This window comes from Macaca thibetana, chromosome 10 (genome assembly GCF_024542745.1).
Source record: "Macaca thibetana thibetana isolate TM-01 chromosome 10, ASM2454274v1, whole genome shotgun sequence".
Classification (NCBI taxonomy): Eukaryota; Metazoa; Chordata; class Mammalia; order Primates; family Cercopithecidae; genus Macaca; species Macaca thibetana.
In genome coordinates this window covers 33390745-33413772 of record NC_065587.1, presented here as the reverse complement: position 1 = coordinate 33413772, position 23028 = coordinate 33390745, and the positions used below count along the sequence as shown (strand labels likewise).

General features: G+C 55.1%; 1 protein-coding gene across 11 annotated transcripts in view; it reads right to left on the bottom strand.

The window, feature by feature from the left end:
- MICAL3 (microtubule associated monooxygenase, calponin and LIM domain containing 3) overlaps positions 1-23028 on the bottom strand; it is a 232758-nt gene that overhangs the window by 23298 nt on the left and 186432 nt on the right. For 6 of the 11 annotated variants that reach the window (XM_050746012.1, XM_050746011.1, XM_050746015.1 and 3 more), the window contains 9 exons: positions 21523-21773; positions 17548-17685; positions 12904-13017; positions 11988-12128; positions 11386-11468; positions 7404-9222; positions 6815-6909; positions 1823-1873; positions 39-149 (listed from right to left, as the gene is read on the bottom strand). In XM_050746012.1, the coding sequence (XP_050601969.1) occupies positions 39-149; positions 1823-1873; positions 6815-6909; positions 7404-9222; positions 11386-11468; positions 11988-12128; positions 12904-13017; positions 17548-17685; positions 21523-21773 (2803 nt within the window). Of the gene's footprint in view, positions 1-38; positions 150-1822; positions 1874-6814; positions 6910-7403; positions 9223-11385; positions 11469-11987; positions 12129-12903; positions 13018-16355; positions 16419-17547; positions 17686-21522; positions 21774-23028 lie in introns of all 11 variants that reach the window. The other 5 variants (XM_050746022.1, XM_050746013.1, XM_050746018.1 and 2 more) reach the window with 2 other exon arrangements.

Genomic DNA, 23028 nt, shown 5'->3' with positions numbered 1-23028 from the left:
CTGCGCATATGCCCTGGTCCCATCCTCCATGGTTTTACCTGGGCTCGATGCAGCCGCTTAAGCTCCTCCTGCTTGGCCTGTCTCCGAGCTGCCTTTTGCACGCGCCGGGTCAGCTTGGCATTCAGTTCCTCCTCTGTGTAGGTTCTTGGCTGGAGAGAACAAGAGAAATTTCCTCAGTCAGGTGCACGGAGGCCTAGGACAGGGGTGGGCGGCAGGCCAGCGGGGGCCTGGAGAGGTCTGTCCCCCATGTTGGAGTTGGTGCCCAGGCAGACAGGACAAGCTGTCCTCTGTAGAGTGCTAGCAGGACGGGGGTGCTGACAGGCAGAGGGCATGAGGTCTGCAGAGTCCCCAGCCTGCAGCAGCCCTCAGTGCCACGGGCACACCTAAGATCCACAGAGTGAGACACTTGCCCACCTCTGTACAGGGACAGGAGGCTGAGTGGGGACTGACTGTTAGGCAGTTAAAACAATAAAGGGACACACATTGCTTTATCACTGAGATCACCTGCTTCCCCAATAAAGATGTCTGGTCTTTAAAACTTTGTGGGAGTAAAAACATTGGTAGGCTGTTTCACCAAGCCTCCTGCTTCTAGGAGGCTTACAAGGGAAGGAAAGAGAGAAATCAGGATCCTTTTATTTTCTTGTTTGGTATCAAGGGCCACTTCCTTCAGAAGAGCAGTATCCATGAGAGTCTTCCAAGACATGACACTCAAGTAGAGAGAACAGGGATGCTTCTCTTTTAAGTCAAGTACAGTCTGAAGAAAGAATTGTGGAGGTGCACCTGGACCGACTCTGGGGTCTGCAGAGGCAGCCGTTGGCCACTGGGAAGAAGAGAGGTTGTGGCCTGGCCAGGGCTGTTGCACCCAGTGCCATCAAGAACAGAGGAGGTAATGGGCCAATCCAGTGCAAGTCCATGGACTGGATGGCCACAGCCCCCTGCCTACGTGGGTGCCAAGGGCTCAAGGGAGCATCAAATGCTTTGAACAAACCGTGGGCAACCAGAGGGGCAAAGGTTAGGGATTTGCCTTTATTCATAAGACTCTCTTTATTGCCTCTAAGAAAATGAAACAAGGAGACTATATAAAAGATTTTTTTGAGAGAGGGTCTCATTGTCACCCAGGCTGGGGTGCACTGACGCAATCATAGCTCACTGCAGCTTCAAACTCTTGGACTCCAGTGATCCTCCTGCCTCAGCCTCCCAAGTAGTCAGGACTGTAGGCGTGTGCCACCTCGCCCAGATGGGTTTAAAATTTTTTTTTGTAGAGACAGGATCTTGTTATATTGCCCAAGCTGGTCTTAAACTCCTGGGCTTAAGTGATTCTCCCAAATTGCTGGCATTACAGGTGTGAGCCACCACACCTGGCCAACAAGAAAACTTTTATAGACTTCAAAGATGACAAATGTGACTTGGGGTCTATACTCATAATCTTCACTCGAAGAGCTCAAACGACAGAGGGTCCCGCGAACAGGCAGTCCCGAAGGGTCATGAGTGGCGTTTCAGCACTGCACCTTGCTGATCAGAGCTGAGGGCTGCTGAACTGCCCCTCTCTGGGGTGCCCAGCCACATAGGAGCAGCTCGGTCCCGACCCGAGGAACCTGGAGCAAAATGACCACATGCACTCCAGCCGGTGAGGAGCAGGTGTCTCATCCTCCTTCCCGCTCATGACGCGCCTAACGGAAGTACTGCTGCCAGTGTGTGCCACTGCCCCATGCACGCACAAACAGAGTTAGTGAGGATGTGGCTGGAGGGCCGGGGCCGGCGACAGGTGGTTAATCACAGACATGCATGCAACAGTGACCAGCTGACGGGAATGAGACACTACCTTTGATGCATGTGATCTCCTGAATGCCAAGGCGTGTGGTACATAAATCGACTTTTAAGGGGATGGCATCAGAAAACAAAACAGAATAGTAATAATAATAATGATTAACAAATTAAAAATTAAGAACACAGAAATGGAGCAAAATAAGTTAGAAGTTTAAAACAAACACACAAGACTTAAAACACGTGATTATTTTTCACAAAGTCACACAGGACTGCCTAAGTAGGAATCTGGGTGTGAAGGTCCTAGTGGCGGCATCTGAGTGGACCCGGTTTTGAAAACAGCCGGGGTTCACTCTTTTATTGGGAAGAAACAGCTTCTTCCTCACCTCCCCAAAAACTCGCCTCATCCCAATGTCCCTTGTGTAAAGTCAAAGCCGTTAAAATATGTGATTCTAGATGCTTTTCTCCTCGAGTGACCATGTGCTTGTGGAAATTCAGTCCACTTTTCCCTGCTGAATGCTCCGGGGAGGCGGAATGGAGGGGAGGGAGGAAAGGGGGTCCTGCTCTCAGAGACAGACAGACGTAGCAAAACTGGGAAGGAAGCCGACCATCTCCCCGATAGGCTCTCCGCTGGCAGTGTTCCTGTGTGCCACCCAGCTGCCATTTCTTGACTGTGCCCAGTAAAGGGAAGTGAACTAGCATCAGTAGCTGCTCTTCACCCAAAGCACGTCAGGCAGCAGCAGGAGCCTCTTCTCGTTCTATTACACCTTGCGCAGAGCCGCTCTGAGGGCCAAGGTGAGTCCCATCTGCTCTTCTGGTCTCACCAGCCATATTAAACGGCTGAAAGGCACTAAGGAAACCAGGGTGTGTGGTGGCTCACAAGACAGGGAAGTCCTGAGAGCTCCAGGCCTGCTGCAGCCCTGGCCATGCTCCCTGCTGCTCCGTCCATCCCATCTATGGGGCGGCCTTGTGCGGAGCTGTGCGTCCCAAGAATAAATTTGCCTCCTTCGATTTTGAGCACCTGTGTCCCGCCTGCCTCAGGTGGACCCACCTCTCTCACAAATCAGAGCAAAAGAATGTTGTTATGAGAACAAGCTGGTTCAGAAAAAAAGAGAGACAGATGACTTCCCAAAGCGGCTTGCAAAAAGCCCACAGGAACTACACACCGCACCCTAAGGAACAGCACTAACAGCTTTGCCTGTGGCTGATGTCAACGGTAATGGGAGGCAGTGGCTGCCTTCCCACAATCCACCCATTTTCCGGGTTGGGAGGGGCGAAGTCACCACCCGTCCTTGTGTGCCTGTGGTGGCCAGCCACAGGCGCTGGAGTTCTGCTGTGAAACTGGATGCGGCGTGGCAGGGTGCCCAGGCCACACTCTGGTGGGCTGCCGGGCTCAAGAGGCAGCTGCGTTGCTTGTATTTAAAGTCAAATGGAAGCAAAGAAAAGAGGTAAACACAAGTTCTCTCTTGTAGGTTGGGCTACAGGTGATTTTTTAAAAGTCTGAATTATCCTAAATTTTCTATAATAAACATTTTAAATAAAAATATAAGTTATTTTGACCGGTTTAAAAATTTCTAACAAAACAAAACCCAGGCTCTTGTTTCACAGACGCTGTGAGGCAGGAGGAGGCGCCTGTGCCGTTGGAGTGGCCCTGGGATCCCGGCCTGGCAGAAGCGGCTTCCTCCTTCTGAGGCAGGTCAAACCCCATCCTCGCTTTAGAGCCCCTGCTCCCCACACTCATTTTGAAAAATTTAAACCCACAAGAAAGTTGAAAGAGGAAGACAATGAACACCCACAAGCCTCTCAGCTGTATCTGCCAGAGGTTACCATTTTGCCACATGCTTCATCTGTCATCTTTTATATGACCTTTTGTAATGAATCATTGGTAGATATCATGATCGTTCGTCCCTAAACATTTTAGATGTACTTCCTAAGAACTCAGACGTTTTCCTATATAACTTTCCTATATAAAAGTACATTAACAGTGCCTTTATCACTTGCAAGGAACTTAACAATCTGATGATATTACACATTTATACTACCATCCAGTCCTCTATTAAATTTAATTGTTTCCAAAATGTCCTTTATGGCTGTTTTTGTTCAGTTTGCTTTCCACTTTAGCATCCATGTCTTGAAAAGGCACAGCACCCAGCTCTCACTCAGGCTGACTCCACACCATGTGGGAGTCAGGTCAGCTGCCTGTGGCTTGGCCTTCTCCCATGTCATCTGTCTCCTAGGTTGGCCATCCCCTAGGTCATCCATCCCCTAGCTCAACTGTCCCCTAGGTCATTCATTCCCTAGCCTGACTGTCCCCTAAGTCATCCATCCCCTAGCTCAATGGTCCCCTAGGTCATCCATCCTCTAGCTCGACTGTCCCCTAAGTCATCCATCCCCTAGCTCAATGGTCCCCTAGGTCATCCATCCTCTAGCTCAATGGTCCCCTAGGTCATCCATCCCCTAGCTCGATGGTCCCCTAGGTCATCCATCCCCTAGCTCAATGGTCCCCTAGGTCATCCATCCTCTAGCTCAATGGTCCCCTAGGCCATCCATCCTCTAGCTCGATGGTCCCCTAGGTCATCCATCCCCTAGCTCGATGGTCCCCTAGGTCATCCATCCTCTAGCTTGACGGTCCCCTAGGTCATGCATCCCCTAGCTTGACTGCCCCCTAGGTCATCCATCCCCTAGCAAGAACATCTCCTCGGTCCTCAGCCGTACCCTAGGTTGGCCATCCTCTAGGTCATCCATCCCCTAGCTCAACTGTCCCCTAGGTCATCCAACCCCTAGCTCGACTGTCCCCTAGGTCATCCATCCCCTAACTCGACAGCCCCTAGGTCATCCATCCCCTAACTTGACTGTCCCCTAGGTCATCCAAGCCCTAGCTCGACTGTCTCCTCGGTCCTCAGCAGTCCCCTAGGTTGGCTGTCCTCTAGGTCATCCATCCCCTAGCTCGACTGTCCTCTAGGTCATCCATCCCCTAGCTCGACCACCTCCTTGGTCCTCAGCCATCCCCCAGGTTGGCCGTCCTCTAGGTCATCCATCCCCTAGCTCGACCATCTCCTCGGTCCTCAGCCATCCCCCAGGTTGGCCGCCCTCTAGGTCATCCATCCCCTAGCTCGACAGTCCCCTAGGTCATCCATCCCCTAGCTTGACTGTCCCCTAGGTCATCCATCCCCTAGCTTGACCGTCTCCTTGGTTCTCATCCATCCCCTAGGTTGGCTATCCTCTAGGTCATCCATGCCCTAGCTCAACTGTCCCCTAGGTCATCCATCCCCTAGCTCAACAGTCCCCTAGGTCATCCATCCCCTAGCTTGACTGTCCCCTCGGTCATCCATCCCCTAGCTCAACGGTCCCCTAGGTCATCCATCCCCTAACTTGACTGTCCTCTAGGTCATCCATCCCCTAGCTTGACCGTCTCCTTGGTCCTCAGCCATCCCCTAGGTTGGCCGTCCTCTAGGTCGGCCATCCACTAGCCTGTCTGTCCCCTAGGCTTGACTTTGACTTTAGTATTCCCTATGTGACCTCTAGCAAATGACTTTGCCTCTGTGGGTACCCCTGGAGCATGAGGCCTTAGAGGCCACCCTCTGGCTCTAGGGTTCCATGATTGGTGTCCATGGCTTGTTCCTGGGGTCCTGTTCCTGTTCCTCCCTTGCTCCTCACACCTGCTGGGCCCTGGGGAGGCTCACCAAGTACTAGCCTTGGCACAGCCAGCCCAGGCAGCTTCACAGATGGAGAAGCAGTGGGCACACTGCCCACCACAACAACGTGAAGGATGTGGAGGTGGGTGGCCAACATGACCCAATAGGTTGAATGTCCACACTGTCACCACTGCGGCAGTGAGCCTGGGACCACATTCTCCATTCTTTGCTGCCCCCGAAGGCAGCAACCGTCACCAGTGTTGGGATGTGTTTAGGGACCCACACAGAAACCCAGGGGAATTACAGCTCAGCCCCAGTGCGACCACCTGGGAAAGCTCGACAGGTAGCCTTGAAGAAGACACACTCTCCCAGTCCCTGAGAAGGCACAGATCCCAACCCTAACTCAGTAGCTGGCCTGGCTGGGGCACAAAGAAGCCTGGCTCTGCAGAAGGTGGAGCAGGAGGAGAGGTCTGGCTCTCTAGAATCTTCTAGGAGAGCGGCCAAAGAGCTGGCAAGGCCAAGGGAGACGAAGGAGGGGATGAGAAATAAAGCGTCCAGTTTGCTGAGTTATTTAAAGAGGAACTGGTTCAGGCTGCAGGAGCCACCTTCACTGAATGGGCATGTGACGGGCTCAGGCGCACCACGTAGCCTGACTGGGTTACTGGGCAGCAGGAGAGGGCAGACTCAAGTCCAAGCCCCAGAAGCCTTGCAACGAAGGCATGCTACATTCTGGGGAAGCTTTTCACGCAAAAGGGAAGCAGGAAGCAGGAGACAGCCAGGCTGCCCCCAGCCAGGAGGAGGAGCACAGGCCCCAGGGCTCCGCCCACCCTGTATGCTGACAGGTGCCTGTTAGAGTGTGCTCTGATTCCTCTCCCCTCCACCTTCACTGGATCCACCCAAAGTCCTGGGCTCTGGAAAGCGAGGGACGGAGTCAGACCTAGCAGCCCTGCAGGTCAGTTCTTGGACCAGTCCTTTAAGACGACAAACCCTCCCTAACTATCAAACCCACCAAGTGGGCAGGACCAGGCACAATGCTCAGTGCCTGAGGTCCCAGCTCCTGCCAGCAGCCCTGGACTGGGCAGTGTTCTCTAGGCCCTGGGGAAGAATAGACAAGGAAGAAATAGACAATGCCAGGCTGCCTCCTCCAGCGAAGAGGAGTGTGACGCAGGAATGGCTCCAGTCTTTACTTCTTCACAAGAAAACAGGAACCCTTGCTGTGAATGCCAACAGCCCCAGCTCCTATGTAGAAAGTCCAGTGTGACCACCTCAGTGTGTAGGGGTCAACGGTCAGCAGGCTGTGCGCCACTAGCTGTCTATCCCTGGCTTCAGCTCTGCTCTTCCTCTCTACCCCACCAAAGCCCAGCAGTGAGCAGAGGGGCCCAGGCCCCGTGAAGCCCCCCTGCCTGACTACCCACCTCTCGCCGTGACTTCTGCGAGGACTTCTCAAGGACATCATCACTGGAGAGGTCTGAGTCCTCGGAGAAGCTTAGCTGGCGCCGGAGCTGCAGCTCTGTGGAGAGAGGGAGGTCACGTGAGGATGGTGCCAGACAGCAGGCGCAGCGCTCTCCTGATTCTACGTTCCCACATGCAGCGGAGGCTGGATAGGGGGCTGCATTCATTTTAGTTTAAGGGATCCTTCCCCCATCCTGGGGGATACATTTGCCTGGGCAGGGTACAGCTGACCCCAAGCAGGTGGCACCCGGGCCTGCCCAGCCCCTCCTGGCAGCACTGCCCTCTGCCCTGTGCAGGAGTGGGCCCCTCTGGGGTCATCTGACTTTAGGAAGGGCACAAACCTCCATAGTCTTCCTGATACAGTTTCAAGCTGGCTTTGAGAACTCTGTTACGCAGCGGGCTATGCCCTGTGAACCCATGGTTCAGTCCCTTCTCTAGGTCAGCACGGCTCCTGAGAACCCCTGGGGGGGCAGTGGGAGCATGGATCCTGAGAGCCCCAGTGACCCGAGCCCCTCCCGCTCTGCCTGCAAGTGGGCCCGGCCGCTGACGCACCTGCCCTTACGACGGGAAGCACCCTGTGCTTGCCAGAGTCCACCGTGGCCCCGCTGGAGGGGGTGCTGGGGCAGGACTTGTCGTCGGCCTTCTTCTTCTTGTCCTTCTTGTACCCAGAGAAGACCGACTTCCACAGGGACTTGGGTTTGGTGGCAGCTTCCTCCAGGAGGTTGGGGCTGGGCTTCTCTGGGGCCCGGCCCTCGCCTTTGGACTTCTTCTCCTTCTTGTTTCTGCGGGGGGAGAAGAGTGATGACCTCTTCTTGCTCTTCCCACTGGAGCCCTCGGATGAAGTGAAAGAGCCATCTGGGCCCCCCGAGTCCGAGGGCGCGGAGAGGACCTCCTCGCTGATGGCTTCATGCTTCAGGGTGGGCTCCTCGGAGCCCCTGAGAGTGGGACGTGTGGGGGAGTCGGGCCGGCGCTCCTTGCCCTGGGAGGGTGCTGAGGATGCCTTGCGGGGCCTGGGGGCGCCCGTGGCCAGCTCCATCTGCTGCATCCTGCTCAGTTGCCTGGCCATGGCGTCCCGCAGCGCCTGGCTCTTCACGGACTTCTCTCGGGCTCGCATGCGCTCCTCGGCCAACTCCTTGGCTTCCGCGGAGACCAAGGGCAGCCCCCTCTTCTGTGGCTGCAGCGCCCCCTCCCGAGCAGGCAGCCTCCCGTTCTCCTTGCCCAGGGGCGGGTGGGGAGGCTTCCCCGAGCGCGGCCAGCAGGACGGGGGCGTGAAGAACTTCTCCTGCAGGCTTGAGTCCTCAGTCTTGTCGTCGTAGGTGTCTTCCACGTCGTCAGCGAAGGGGATCTCCTCCACGCTCTCCACAAAAGACTTCCGCACCTCCTCTCTGGGGGGCTGAGCAGGCTCCCGGGGGGGCCGCATCCATGTGACGGGCAAGGGCGGCGGGACCACCGAGGCGCTGGGCTCGGCCTCCCTGAGCTTCCTCCGCAAGGTGGCGGGCTCCTCACCCGGCGGCGGGGGCGGGGGCGGGCTGGAGGGTGGCGTGAGCATGGCGGAGTCCGAGGTGTTGAAGCTCTGGCTGCCCAGTGTCTTCATGTTGGAGGAGCTCCCGTGCAGGCCCAGGCCAGAGCTGCTGGACAGCTCCCTGCGCTCCTCCTGGGCGCTCCGCAGCTCTCTGTCCGAGGGGGACCGGGGGGTTGGCAGGGACAAAGGCTCGCCCTCTGGCTTTGGCAGGCCCAGCCTTTTGGGGACAGACAGAGGCTTCAGAAGGTGGAGTCCCTCATCCTGGGAGGACTTTTCAACGGAATAGGATTTGAGGGACACTGGCCTGAAGGCAGGCGTGGGGAAGCTGGGCTCAGGCCCCTTGCTGCGGTCCACAGGGGTGAGCCCAAGGCTGCGGCGGATCTCCGCGCTCTTCATCCAGAACTCCTCCACCAGGTCACTCCTTCTGAGGGCCTCGTCCACAGCAAGGGGGCTGCCCAGCCTGTCCTTGGTGTCACTTTGGCTTTGGACAGGGAGAGGGGCCAGTGGGGTGGATGTTTTGGCTGGGACAGGCTGGAAGCGTATGGGGGACTGGGTAGGGGAGGGGACAGCGGCCTCGGTGGAAGGCTGGGGCTGGGAGCAGATGGGGAGTGGGCTGGGTGGGGGCGTGGAGGCTGCCACCGGCGGCCGGGGCTGCGGGCTCCCTGGTGAGGCCGGAGTCCTGGCTTCTGGCAAGGCTACTGGCTGCGATCGGATGGGAGAGTGCACAGCTTTCGGATCTGAGGGGGCATCAGCTTTGGGCTTCTCTTTGGGGAGCAAAGGCTCAGGGAAAAGGCGCTCCTCAGGTAATGTCTCCCGGGTGGCGGCAGGGACAGGTGGGAGTCGGGGCCCCTGCAGGGAAGGAAGACAGAAGCCACTGAGAAGTGGGGGCTTTCACAGCCAGCAGCATCCTCACGGAGCTTTCTCGCTCAAAGCGCCTGCACCTGTGCCTGCTGCAGGACTTTCCCCGTCCTTCCAGCTGTTATTAGAACAGCTCCAGGAGAACACTTTTCACTTTCTGCCCCAGTTGTTCAGTGTTTAGAACCACTCTGCTTAGTTTAGACAAACCGGGTTTTCAGGGTTTGGTTCATCTCAAATACATCCTATATTCTTTGTTCACTCATAGGAACACTGGCCAAAAGAACACGGATGAATGCAGTTCTCACCCTCCAGGAGGCCCCAGAGCGCCAAGATCCCTGACATACATACAGAGGGGCCAGGACCGTAAGAAAACTTACAATAGCTACTTATCACGGTGCATTATGATCAAATTGTCCTCCCCAGGAAGCCCAAAGATGTGCAGAGATTCCTACACCAGTCCTTAAATCACCCCATCCAAGAGTCTCAAACAAAGCCTCCCCATTTCACAGATGGCTGAGCGTGGTGGCTCACGCCTGTAATCCCAGCACTTTGGGAGGCGGAGGTGGGCAGATCACGAGGTCAGAAGATTGAGACCATCCTGGCCAACGCGGTGAAACTCTGTCTCCACTAAAAACACAAAAAATTAGCTGGGTGTGGTGGCAGGCACCTGTAGTCCCAGCTACTCAGGAGGCTGAGGCAGGAGAATGGCGTGAACCCGGGAGGCAAAGCTTGCAGTGAGCCGAGATCGCGCCACTGCACTCCAGCCTGGGAGACAGAGCGAGACTCCATCTCAAAAAAAAAAAAAAAATCAAATCAGTGAACAGGCTAGGCGCAGCGGCTCATGCCTGTAATCCCAGCACTTTGGGAGGCTGAGGCAGGAGGATTGCTTGAGCCCAGGAGTTGGAGGCTGCAGTGAGCCATGATCATGCCACTGCACTGTTGCCCATGCCAGCCTGGGCAAGAGTGAGATCCTGTCTCAAAAAAAAAAAAAAAAAAAAAAAAAAAAAAAATCAATCAATCAATCAATCAATCACCGAATAGTTCCATGCTTCCTAGAATCCCAAAGACTATTTCAAGCAGATGTAGGCTTTGTATTCCAGCCTTCTCCCTGATCTGGCCTGCAGACGGTATTTCTCAAACCATGTTCCACAGGACCTGCTGTCACAGTTGGCTTTGCAGCATTCTCCATGTGGTTCACACACCACAGGCTGTCTGCATGGATGTCGTTTTTTTTTTTTTTTGAGACGGAGTCTCGCTCTGTTGCCCAGGCTGGAGTGCAGTGGCGCAATCTCGGCTCACTGCAAGCTCCGCCTCCCAGGTTCACATCATTCTCCTGCCTCAGCCTCCCGAGAAGCTGGGACTACAGGTGCCTGTCACCACGCCTGGCTAATTTTTTGTATTTTTATTAGAGACGGGGTTTCACCATGTTGGCCAGGATGGGCTTGATCTCTTGACCTCGTGGTCCGCCCGCCTCGGCCTCCCAGAGTGCTGGGATTACAGGCGTGAGCCATTGCGCCTGGCTGGATGTTGTAAATTTCAATGGTTATACATTTATTTTAACATAATGTTAAAAATGCATTTGTCATATTAAACCAATCATCCCATCAATATTATTGCTTTAATTTGAACATAAATTTATTTTGAATAAAATATCAAATATTTTATTATACCATTTATCATAAAACAAATTATAATTATTTTAAATAAATTTATTATAAAAATAAATGTATAACATATTTAAACATAATTTTAATATATCTATTATACATTTGTTATGTACAATAAATTATTTATTTTTAATAAATTTATGTTTAAATTAAACATGTGGTATGTGTACCTAACACAGTGACATGGGGTAGACGACTCAGGTTTGGGATCAGAGTGGGGCAGAGTTAGTAGGTGCCACCCATGCCACCCAGACAGCCTCATCCCCAAGAGTACTGAGCTGGAACTCCAAGGCCCGCCTGTCATCAACAGCTCCACTTACTACAAGGAGGACGAGAGTTTTCAGTCTTCCTCAGAATGAGGAGGCCAGCAGGCTATGTTAGCCCCAGTTTGGTGGGACCCACACCATGGGTCCCGAAACAGAGGTTAATATGTGTCCTTGGGGTCCCATTAGTTCTCTGTACCCCACAGCGAGCCCGAAACCCTTACCTCTGTTGAGGGGCTGTGGACTGGAGTGAACAGAAGAGCTGATTCCTGGGCAGACCGGATGGGGCTGGTGGCTTGGGAGGGACCTGAAAAGAATGAACACAGGGCCTTACAAGAGGAAGCCCCGCCATGTGCTAGGAGGGCACCCCTATCAGCCAGCCCCAGAGGGCGGAGAGGAGGGTGGAGGGCAGGTCGCTGAGTCTGCTCCCCGTTCTTCTGGAAAGCACAGGTTGTCTCAGAGGCCAGGGTCCTGGAAGCGTCTTCCCGGGGCTGCCCGGCACTTTCTGCAGGTGCTCCTGTCAACACCAGGTCAGAGTGTGGGCTTCCTCCACGTGCAGGCTCTGCACGCAGAGCTTCAGGCAAACCTTCTACCTTCTCCCAGACCCAAAGTACACAAGGAAAGGGCCATTGGCCAAAGCATCTGCAGCAGCATGTGGCACAAGGAGGGTGGACAGAGGAGGAAAAGGCAAGGAGCTCCCTGCACCTCGGAGGCTGGCGTGCACCGTGGCTCTGCTCTGAGGTGCCTGGCCCCTGAGCCACTCTCCTGTGCACACGGCTCTTGCAGGAATTCTTGAAGTTGTCTCTCCCATGAATGACAGGCTCACCTCTCTCTTGGTGCTTCGGTGAGGCGGGCAGCTTCTCCTCATCTTCTGATACCCTCAGCTCCGGCTCTGCTGCCCCCTCAGCTGCGTGCCGCAAATGCAGCTCTCTGTCAGCATCCGACGGGCTGTCAGACCAGTGCTGATCTGGCAGAGGGAAGGGGCAGAAGCAGGTGCACACCCTAAGTGAGGCCAACTCCTTTTCCGCCTGAGAGCAGCCCCGCCACTTGCTCATTTGCAACACAACTGCTCAGGTGCAGACCAGGAGGCCCTTCTTATGCAGGGATAGACCTGGCTACCAGACCACCCCGGCTCCTGAGGGGTCTGGCCAAGAGCACCCTCCTGCCTTGGCAAAGCGGGGCCGCATCAAAGCCTGTGGGGCTGTTTCTTTCTAAATACAGCAACAGTCACACATGATGGACTACGACAGAGAAAGACAGGGTGTGCCTGTGGAGGGTAGGCCTGGCCTCACAGGCCCCCTTCTAGGCACCTCCTCCTCTCAGCAGCCCTGACTGCCACACCAACCCCACAGCTGAGGCCTGCGCCCCCTCACAAGCTTGGGCTCTTCTCATTCCTCCCAGTCTCGCCCCTGACCCCGTCAGCCCCTCACAACCAGACTGCGATGCAGAGCACACCTCCGGGTATCTAGCTTTGGGAGCCAGTCAGCTAGATTAAAGGCCTTGTGTAAAGCCGCAGCTTTGGCTCAGGCACCCAGCCGCAGCCGGACGAGTGCAGGCCAAGTCGCCTGGGGCTCGTGGGTAGGTGGTGGTCAGGTGGAATGAGATGCATTCCAGTCATGGCGGAGCCAAGAAGGAACCAGGAGGCCCAATGGCGCCCTCACTGAGCTTGATTTTGCTGGAAAGCATATTGCCTTCATCTTCCCTGAGCTCCCACCACAGGGGCAGGGAGGGTGGACCCCTACCATCATCCAGCTCAGCACCAGTGTCCCCTGGGTCCCCATCCTCTGCTGCCTCCCCTTCTATCTCAGCTGGTTCCGAGTCCACATCTTCCTCTAGGTCATTCTCATCCAACGGAGCTGCAAAGCAGAAAGGTTCAAAGGAAGGAAGAAAAGGAGAACAGACAGGCTGCATCTTCATGGGGGTGAGAGGTACTGCCTTTCTCAGGGCAGTGCCATGCAGGCCCCAGAAGGGAGATGCTGCCAGGCCCAGGGGGCTCTCCACACGCAGCACGGGCACTGGGGGGCCCAGGGCCCCCAAACACAGGAGGTTGGCATTTCTCAGTGCTAGGGGCCAAGTGGGAAGAGAAGAGCGGCTGAAGGTGGGGGCACTGTTCCTCTTTCCCCAAACGTTGCTGTAGGAACCTCAGTTGGAGGAGGGTGGAAGGGGAAACGCTGCTTCTCTGGGCCGAGGCCCAACAGCATCTACCAAAGCCTGGCCGTGTGCTGACCGCCTCACACACCAGGAGCCATTCAGCCCTCATAACGCAGGCTGAGCATCCCGAATCCGAAAATCCAAGATCCAAAATGCTCCAAAATCTGAAATTTTCTGAGTGCTGACAAGAGGCCAAGCGGAAAATTCCACAGCAGACCTCACGTGGTGACACAGCCAAAACTTTTTTTCATGCACAAAAGTATTAAAAATATTGTATAAAATTATCTGTAGGCTACGTGTACAAAGTATATATGACACATAAATACATTTCGTGTTTAGACTTGGGTGCCATCCCCAAGATCTCTCATTATGTATACGCAGAGATTCCAACATCCGAAAGAAATTCGAAATCCAAAACACTTCTGGTCTCAAACATTTTGGATAAGAAACACTCAGCCTGCAATAGAATTAGAGGGACTGTTTCTTCAGCGAGAAGGCTGAGGTCCAGTCGGCCGAGGGGGTTGTCCATAGTGCCGCGTGCAGGCGCACCAGACGAGCTTCCCTTGCGATAATTTAGAGAAATACTAATACTTAGGGAGAGCACTGGGGGCTGAGGGTATGTAAAGTTCATCCTCTGGACTCCAAGTGGCCCTTCAGGGCTGCAAAATGAGGCAAAGCCCTCGACAATTTCCCCTCCCCTGGAGCCAGCCCCTAAGCACGCACACACCCTGTCCCCACCTCCCACACTCAGAACTTGCACTGGCAGGAAGAGGGCGGCACGCTATGCTCTGAGGACACTGAGACCCGCACCACCCACAGGACCACTGACCGGGGGGGTCTGCAGGCTCTCCTAGGGTTCAAGCCCAGCCACTCCCAAATTACCCCTAAGGGTTTTAATTTCAGGAGAAAGGTGTTATGCTCTGATGTCCATACACAAGAGTCTGCACAGATCAAAGCCCCAGGCTGGGGAGCAGGGAACCGACGGCGCCCGGTTAGGTGGATTTCTTAAAAAGCTGTGTGGAAATGGGAGGGCACAGCCTCGGAAGCAACATCTTCTCTCCACAGGCCAGGCACTTAGAAGACGCTGGTAACGTTTTACTCCTTGACCAGGGTGGCAGTTATATGAGTTTTTGTTTCTTTAATAATTCCTTAAGCTTATGTTTATCTTTTATGCACAGTTTGTAAGAGGACGGTTCAAATCTAGTGTTTGAAGAACTGCATGAAACAGGTTTGGAAGGGAACAGACAGGCCACGTCACAGGGAGAGATGGGTGGGTTCCCAGACTAGCTGACAGTTAGGGCCATGCGCCTCCCTGAGATGCCAGAGCGGCCCACGGAGCTGGCCGTGCCAAATGCTATCCTATAGCAACGGCACCTGCTGGGAAGCAGGGGGAGATGCCTCAAGTATTTCTATGGGTTACAACCTCGGTGTGAGAACACTGCTTTTGGCCACTCAAGGAAGACAGTTCCTCAAATACCAGGGAGTGGGACTTCTGAGGCAAAGACAAAAGAATTCATGGCTGCACTACACCAGTTCTGAAAAGGAGGAACAAAAGCCCCGTTTAGAACAGAATCCGGCCCGCGCCATGGAGACGGCCACTACACCTGACAGATTTGTTGGGGTGAATCTAGGTGCCCAGGGATCCAGATGGCAACCCTACACTCTTGCTGGCGAGGGAACTGGAGGCTAGCACGAAGGAGACCCACAAAGGCCTCCCAGCCGGGCACAGCCCAGGGCACCCTGGGTTAGCCTGACCGGCCCTGGTGCCTTGGTCCTTCACGTGGCTCTCCTGTAGACTTTCTACTAAGAAATGCCTGTGGTAGAGTCAGGTGGGTGAGAGGTCTACACTCCTCGGCAGGACCTTGAAAGGAACAATCGTCACAGAGACAAAAACAGGTGAGAAATATCAACGCAGCAGCAGCGGTGTTGAAAGAGACACAGCTTGAGGGGTGGATCTGGGGGTGAAATTCAGGTTAAGACGGAGTGCAGGGTGCTAGAAGCTGCCACGCAGGTTGATGAGCCACGCGCTATGAAAGCCAGGAGCCACTGACCCGCTCAGCTCTTGGTTTCCCTCAGCCACCAGCTGGGGGGCTCTTGCCCCACTGCCCTAGGGACCCACACTGTCTAGAAGGGGAGCCGGCCGTCTCTGTACAAAGAGCAGTGGCCCTCCCCTGTGGCTGTGTGCCTGTTTCTCCCACTGCCGGGAGGACACAGGGACAGGCCAGTGAAGCCCCATGAGCTCCCATGTGTGCATCCCAGAAGTGACCGCTAGGACAGTGGTGCTGCTGGGGGCACCGCTGCCCTTCCTCCGGCAGTGTCTCACAACTCGTGGAGAGATTTTTGGTGTCTTCATGGGTGGTGGAGGCTGCACGGACATTGCAAGGGTGGAGGCCAGAATGTTAAACCTTCTGTGAGGGAAAGAGCTGTCCTGCCCCAAATGCTGGTAGTCCCTCGGTGAGAAACACACAGTTCCAGAAACGTTTAGGAAGGACAACTCAGGCTGCTCAACGATCTCCTGCACTCGATGAGACGCCTGCAGCTCAGGCTGGATTTGGCTGGTGTCACCCCTGGTCACACCCAGCCTGTCAGCTGAACAGCATCCACCCATCCTCTGCCCGTCCTTCTCCACCGTCATCCTCCCATAAACCCCTGGTTTTGACTGCCTCCTTCTCTGATACCTTGGTAGGATGTGGAATATCTTCTGATTCCTCCCCTTTCACACTCAATCAGGACCCACCTCATCCTCAACACACTTTAAACATCTCAGTGCCAAAAACGTTCCTTGGGCTCTGGCCTTTTTACCCGACTCTATCAATACAAACCTGCCTGTGTCTGTTTCCCTCTGAGCTGCCCTGAAGGAGGGGGTGTGCGTCTGATCCATGCAAGGGCGGGCTGTCTGGCAAGACATGCAGGTGCCCCCACCCGCCTCCGCCGCCCTGGCATGCACTTGCAACAGGCCCAGGAGTCTAGTGTTAAGGTACCAGCAGAGCCGCCTAGAGAGAGGTTACGGTGAGTGGGGAGAGAGTGAACATCACCAGACTACCTCCGGAGACCGTCTCCAGCCAGGCCTGCACCGCCGCGCGGCGTATGGAGGGAAGGTCGGGCACTGAATTTAAAACAGACGACAAATACAAAGTTACACAGCAATATGCGTTCCCCACGAGGAGAGCCGAGGTCATCCTTAAAATCCCAAACCGAAGAGAAACTGAGACGGCGTTCAGGACAGAGGCCTGTCCGGCACCAACAAGGGGTGCGAGCCCTGTTGTTAGCCTGTGTGATGGAGAATCGGGATGCGAAGAGAAGAGGGAAAACCCAAGGTAGGGCCGCCGCTGGCCCAGGGCTGCAGAGCACTCCCGAGCTCACAGGCCAGCCCAGTGCTGCAGGTGTTCACAGCGCCATCACAAGCTGGAAATGGAGGCTGGTCTTGCCTAGAGGTGAAGATTTGGGGCCAGGGAGGAACAAACGTCTTATTAAATGCTGTTTCATGATGGCAGGAAACGCCTCTTTTGTATGCTCAGAGCCTGGAAGGGTGTGTGGCCCGTGACCGGTGCTGAATGAAAATGTGAACACACAGGAGTGACAGCAGAGGTAACACTGAAGGTGGGTATTTGGAAGACGGCACGCTGGGAAGGATGGCACAGCGGCCACCACGTCCCTCAACAGTCTCCACGGTTCTTCTTATTGCTATTTCTTTATTAAAAGAAACCAGAATAAGGTGCATCTTCATCCTACTGTGTGACACAGATTGTCCCACCTAAAGCCTGGGGCTGGTGATGATGCTACTCTAGAGGCCTCCTGGATAGAAATCTCTTCCCAAGACTTCATTTCACTTCCAAACACGCCCCTCCCGCCCCCTTCCTGCCAACACACATTCACGTCCAGACACACTCTGTGAGGGAAGGACCAGAACGTTTTACAAAGTGAGGAAAGAGCAGCCGTGGCCAGAAACATGAGAGAAAGACAGGAAATTCTTGGTTTACCCAAGATCATGCTCGTTTTACCACTTCGCATCAACGGAGAAAGAGTCCACAACCTCTTAATCCACAGAGAACTTTACATATCCTCAGATGAAAAGTGCAGGTGTCACAACTGACAGCAGCAAAGCGGGATGCGCCCGGCTCCCGTGTGTGACCTCACACGAGGCTCTGCCCTGACAGAAAGGCCCCCTGTGGCGACAGAGGCAGCAGGCGAGTGGTGCTGCGGGCACGCTGCAGCCTGCGGCTGGGAGCGTTTACCTCTGGAAGCAGAGGACTCAGAGGCCGGCGCCATCCTCTCTTCCTCCTCTCTCTCACGGATATGAGTCCAGTGCACGTCAGCCTGGATCTCCAGAGGATCCGCCACCTGCATGACCTGCTGGAGCCTCTGGTTCCCGGCTAGTGTCCCAGGGTCAAGGGGTGGAGAAATGAGGTGGGGAAGGAGGTGATGAAATAGCACGGGAAAGGAAACAGAAAGAGAAGTTACAGCATTGGCCAGGATCAGGATGAATCAGAAAGAAGTAAAAATTAAGAACATGTATGCACAAGTATACACACACAGACAGACACACGGACACACAGACACACACGCACAGTCCTGCTGCTCATTCAGTGTGACCCAGTCATTTCCAGCCATATGTGTACCATTAAATTCAGTGAAGAGAATCACACGTTCCTTTCTGAGACTCCTTTCATCCTAAGCGGCATTCAGGCGACCCATGTGCCAAGATGGAAACACAGCAGATTCCAGCCTGCTTCCGCAGGTTCAGCCCCCAGGAGCCACAAGGACCTGCTTTCTGCCTAGCACAGTGTGAGACCCAGGAATGCACTACCCTGCCCCTGCTGGTCACACAGCAAGGTGCCCAGCACCACTCGCCCAGCTGATGGCTGGGTGACGACAGAGGTGGGAAGAGATTGTGTCATTCTGCCACCAGCTGGCCAGCTCACACAGGACAGAGATAGACTTTGCGGGCACTTTGGTTGGCATCTTCTGCAGCTGGAGCTGCTGCTGGAGAGAAACAGTCCCCCTCCCTTAGCGGGCCTCATGCTGCATGCTGGGTCTGAGGCAAGGACATGGATCCCAGTGGAGGGTAGAGTCAGGGGAGGCGATGACTGGGAGGGAAGCAGAGCTCTTGCATGTCCATTTCCAAACCTTTGGAAGTTCACAGGCGAGAATGAGACCGACACTTCTGAGGTCAAAGCTCTTACCTGAAAACTCCATGTGGTGCCCTGCTTATCACCTCTGGAAATAAGACCTGGTTTCTCAGCTATATGGAAACTCACCAGTGGCCCCTCCGGATCCCTGCCCTGTGGGATCCCTGTACTTAGTGTCGGACCGTGCCACACAGTTAGGTTAAGATAAAGGGACAGCCAGCAACTGGGAAGGGAAGGTGGCTGTTCAGGCAGCAAGAGCATGTGCCACCTGATCTGAAGGATTTGTGTTCCTGCCAGGAGCCAGCTTCCATCTGGGAACGGGTGACATGCCTCCTCTGAGTCTAACCAGACAATCTGGCCTTGGCTTCAATCACTATGACAGTCTCTTCAAGCAACAGGGAATGTGAAATGAGCAGAAAGGACCAGCAAGACCGCCCAGTGTTATGAGCTCTGCCGCACGTGGGGTATCAGCCCGTTGCTGGAGTTGCTGGTCTTATAGATTTGTGGACTTTTTCTAAGGTCAATTTGCCTTTCTTTATGGTGCTGAGTGGGACTGAGTCACAGCAGAGTCACCTAACAGCCTGGATGTCACAGGACTCTCTCTACCTCCTCAGCAACAAAGAGAAGAGAGGCATTCTTCTCTCAGAGTCCTGCTGTGCTTCCTGCTAATACATGCAGCCCTGGGGATGTATCGACAGCACAAGCCAACATTTCTTCCTTTCTCTTTTTTTTTTTTTTTTTTTGAGACGGAGTCTCACTCTGTCGCCCGGGTTGGAGTACAGTGGCCGGTTCTCAGCTCACTGCAAGCTCCGCCTCCCGGGTTCACGCCATTCTCCTGCCTCAGCCTCCCGAGTAGCTGGGACTATAGGCGCCTGCCACCTCGCCCGGCTAGTTTTTTGTATTTTTTTTTAGTAGAGACGGGGTTTCACTGTGTTAGCCAGGATGGTCTCGATCTCCTGGCCTCGTGATCCGCCCGTCTCGGCCTCCCAAAGTGCTGGGATTACAGGCTTGAGCCACCGCGCCCGGCCATTTCTTCCTTTCTTAGAGAGACATTAAAGTCACCTGTGCTGGTGACAGGAGGTGTCCTGCATCAGAGAAGCAGCCAAGTCTTGGCTGGAGATGAGGAGCTTGCAGCAAAACCTATGGGGCATAGGTGGGGCTGCATTCCGCGAGGCCACTTCTGGAGCCTTCTCCAACTTCCGCCAGAACCTCTTCTGACTCACATGCTACTTTGCACCTGGCTGTCTGGGCAGGCTGGGACCAGGGAGAGGAGCCCAGCGAGGTGTGTGCAGAGCTCAGTTCCAGGCCTTTGTCTGTGAGATATGCTCTTGGAGGCACATTTTGGATGGCTGCCAGGGAGCTGTGGTAGAAGGTGGGCACGGGGCAAAGGGGGTACCTTTCAATGCCCTCAAATCTTCCTGTGGGAGGTACCTGGTGTGGCCGCCGGCCTTGCAGGAGTGGTGTGTCCCGGGGCAGTACTCCCCTTCTACAGCAGGGGGAGCCAGAAACCCACACAGCATCCGGAATCCCACAGGGAGATAAGTGGAGGGAAGAGAAGGGAGCAGTGGTGTCCAGCCACTGCCTGCACAGGCACCGAGGTCGGCTGCCCTACAGACTCGCACCTGGGCTAGCGACACAGGCTCCTGTCCGGGACTTTCGGAGTTCAGCTGAATTTGTCAGTATGTGTTTGTGTAGTTAAAGCTCATTTCCTACAGGAAATGAAAAGGGAACACGCTTCGACCCTAAGCTGTGCCGGGGCTCAGAGCTGCCGAGTGATCATCATCACATGGAGATGACGATGTCTGGAACAGTGCAAACAAAACACTGTGCCCTGGACCAGCGGTGCGTGCTCACTCCGCTGGCTAGCAGAGGCCACGCCGGCACCTGGCTCTGCAGACACGGCGGCATGGAGGGAGAGCCCAGGTCCACAGACCCTATTTCTCCTACAGCAGACTGGGTGTGGAGTGCGGGCCACTAAGGGCTGCCTGTGGGTCCTGCCCAGCCTCTGCCTCTGGAGGGAAGAGTAGAGAACTGGAAAAGCAGCTCCTTAGGGAGCCCGAGGAAGTCCCTGACCCCAACCACTCAGGCGGACGCCCAAGGGTGCAGTTCCTTCTGGTCCAACCCACCTCACTGGGGCCAGCATCCCGGAGCTGCACAGCTCCCGGGGGACTGGATCAGGAACATGAGCCCTGTCAGGGAAGGGCTCAGGCCTGTGTGCCAAAGAAAATAGATCCCCGGATGAGACTGGGCAGCAAGCACACAGGACCCGGGAGAAGCAGAGATGAACTCAGTGCCAGCTCTGTGGGGCCTGGGGCCACTGAGAACGCAACCGCTCCTCTGACCACTGCAGGGAGTCACTGGTGCTCAGAAGTTAAAGGTCATGTCCTTCCTGATCATTCCACAGCTATCTTTTGGGGACTCAGATCTCCACTGCCCTAGCTCCGTCTTCCCCATCCCCCAGGCTTCTGTGCTGCCGGAGCAGAGAAAGAATGGCCTTCTCTCCTGCACAGGCCCAACACGTCCCTCCTCATCCCTTGAGGCCACACACAGCCAGAGATAGGGGCAGAATAGAAAAATCTCAGAGCAGCTGTCCCCTGAGCCTGAGTCTCCCTTTAGGACACTGTCCCCCAAACGCTGCCCTGGATGCCATCAACTGAGGCACTAAGCTCATAGCCACCTCCGAAACCCTAGACTAGGATCAAGGAATCCTCTAGAAAGCTAAATTCCCTTTCTTTATTAAAATAATTTTTTCAACTGAAACTAAAGGGCAAAAAGAGAAAACGAGGAGGAGACAAGAACGAGTGGCCTAACTTGGGTGAGTCCTCGGACTGGCTCTCTGCCTTCTACTTCCAATTTCTAAACCAACGTGCACAAGGGACGTTATTTCCACTGCCAACCGTCTGCTCAACGCCACAGTGCCCTTCCCTCTGCCCCCCATGATTAAAGTCGGGAGGGGTGGCCCCTGGGCTGTGCAGGAGGCACGTCCGTGTGACGTCAGCCCCAGAAACCTCTTACACTCACGCATGAAACAGATCACCTTGGGAGACAGGGCAGGGTTAGGAGCACAGATTTCGTTCTGACCTTCACTGGACTCTTCCTCCTCCTCGTCATAGTCCTCCTCCTCCTCCTCTTCATATTCTTCCTCCTCCTCCTCCTCTTCATTCCCAGGCTCAAAGCTCTTCGAGGCCTCTAGCTCCTCTTCACTTTTCCCTTTCAGAAGCGCATGGATCCGCACGGCCTCCTTCCACGGAACGCCACCCAGGTCAGAGGGGGGCAGGCGAGGCTCCTCCTCTTCCTCGTCCTCCTCCTCCTCCATCTCAGACTCGGAACTACTGTGAGGAAATAACCACACGGCCAGAGTGAGGGAATGAAGAAAAACCGAGAAGGGGAAAGGGAAGAACCACCGTCAGAAGCAATGCGTCCCAGGCGCAGCAGCTGCTGAGCAGGTGGAGAGAGACGGGAGGGCAGAGAGAGCGACATCAGCAGGACAGGGTACCCGGGCATGAGGAGCCACCTACCCAAGCCCGACTAAGGGGACAAAGGGAAGAATGTCTCCTGCTCATAGACCTCGCGCGCTTCTCCTCAGGTGGATGGGGTGGGGAGGGGACCACCGAGGGCTGCCTGTGGGTCTGGCCCAACCTCTGCCTGCTGAGGGGAGCGTGCAGAACTGGGAGAGCAGCTCCTTAGGGAGCCCATGGAAGTTCTTGACTGCAACGGCTCAAACTCAAGGCACAGCCCCATCCCTCAGGGTGCTTCAACCAGCAAACCCCGAGATCGCTGGTTTAAGTTTCACAGGGCCTTGAGGGCACAAGCAGGGCAGTGGACTCCTTCTGATATAAACCCATGACACTGGGAATCGAGAATGGTGGTCCTGGCCTGCTGCCTAGTTAGAGGAACTCAATTCTGTGTGACTGAGGCCTGTCAGAAGCCTCTCAGGAGAGCTGTGGGCGTGGTGGGGGAAGCGGGGCCCAGAAAGGCCTGGACTGAACCAGCTGATGATCAAAGTCCGTGTGCCCGGGTGGGGCGACAGATTCCACTTCCCGGCACTCCTCAGAACCCACCATGTGCCGTGGGGACACACAGGGAAATGACGGCAAAGGCACTGCTCACTGCAAAGCCACAGGACAGAGACGACAGGGAAAGGGTGGGGACAAACCTCTAACCCCAGGGCCGTCACTCCTGTCGGCTGCTGCACTGCCAAGCACTCGCCTCGCAGCTGCAGGCAAGCATGGTTGACATAGGAAGCTGCACCCCCGTGAGAACGCACACGCCACAACGCACACTACCCCAACCGTAGCTCCTCACTCTGGCCACCCTCCTGCAGCAGTGTACCCCACTCCTGCCCTGTGGAGGGAGGCAGGACAGGAACAACACCGGGTTCCCTGCAACCTGTGGGGCTCCAATACGCGCAAAACCCCCAACATTGCTGCATAAATGGAGTTGTTTCTGAGTGTTTCGTGGTCTGATAATTCCCAAAGCATCTTTTTCAGGAGAGGCCTTGCCTGCAGTGAGAGGCTGGGGGCAATCGGCTTTCACGTTAAAGCCACAGCCTGACCTCTGACCCAACAAAACCCAAGAAGCATCAGG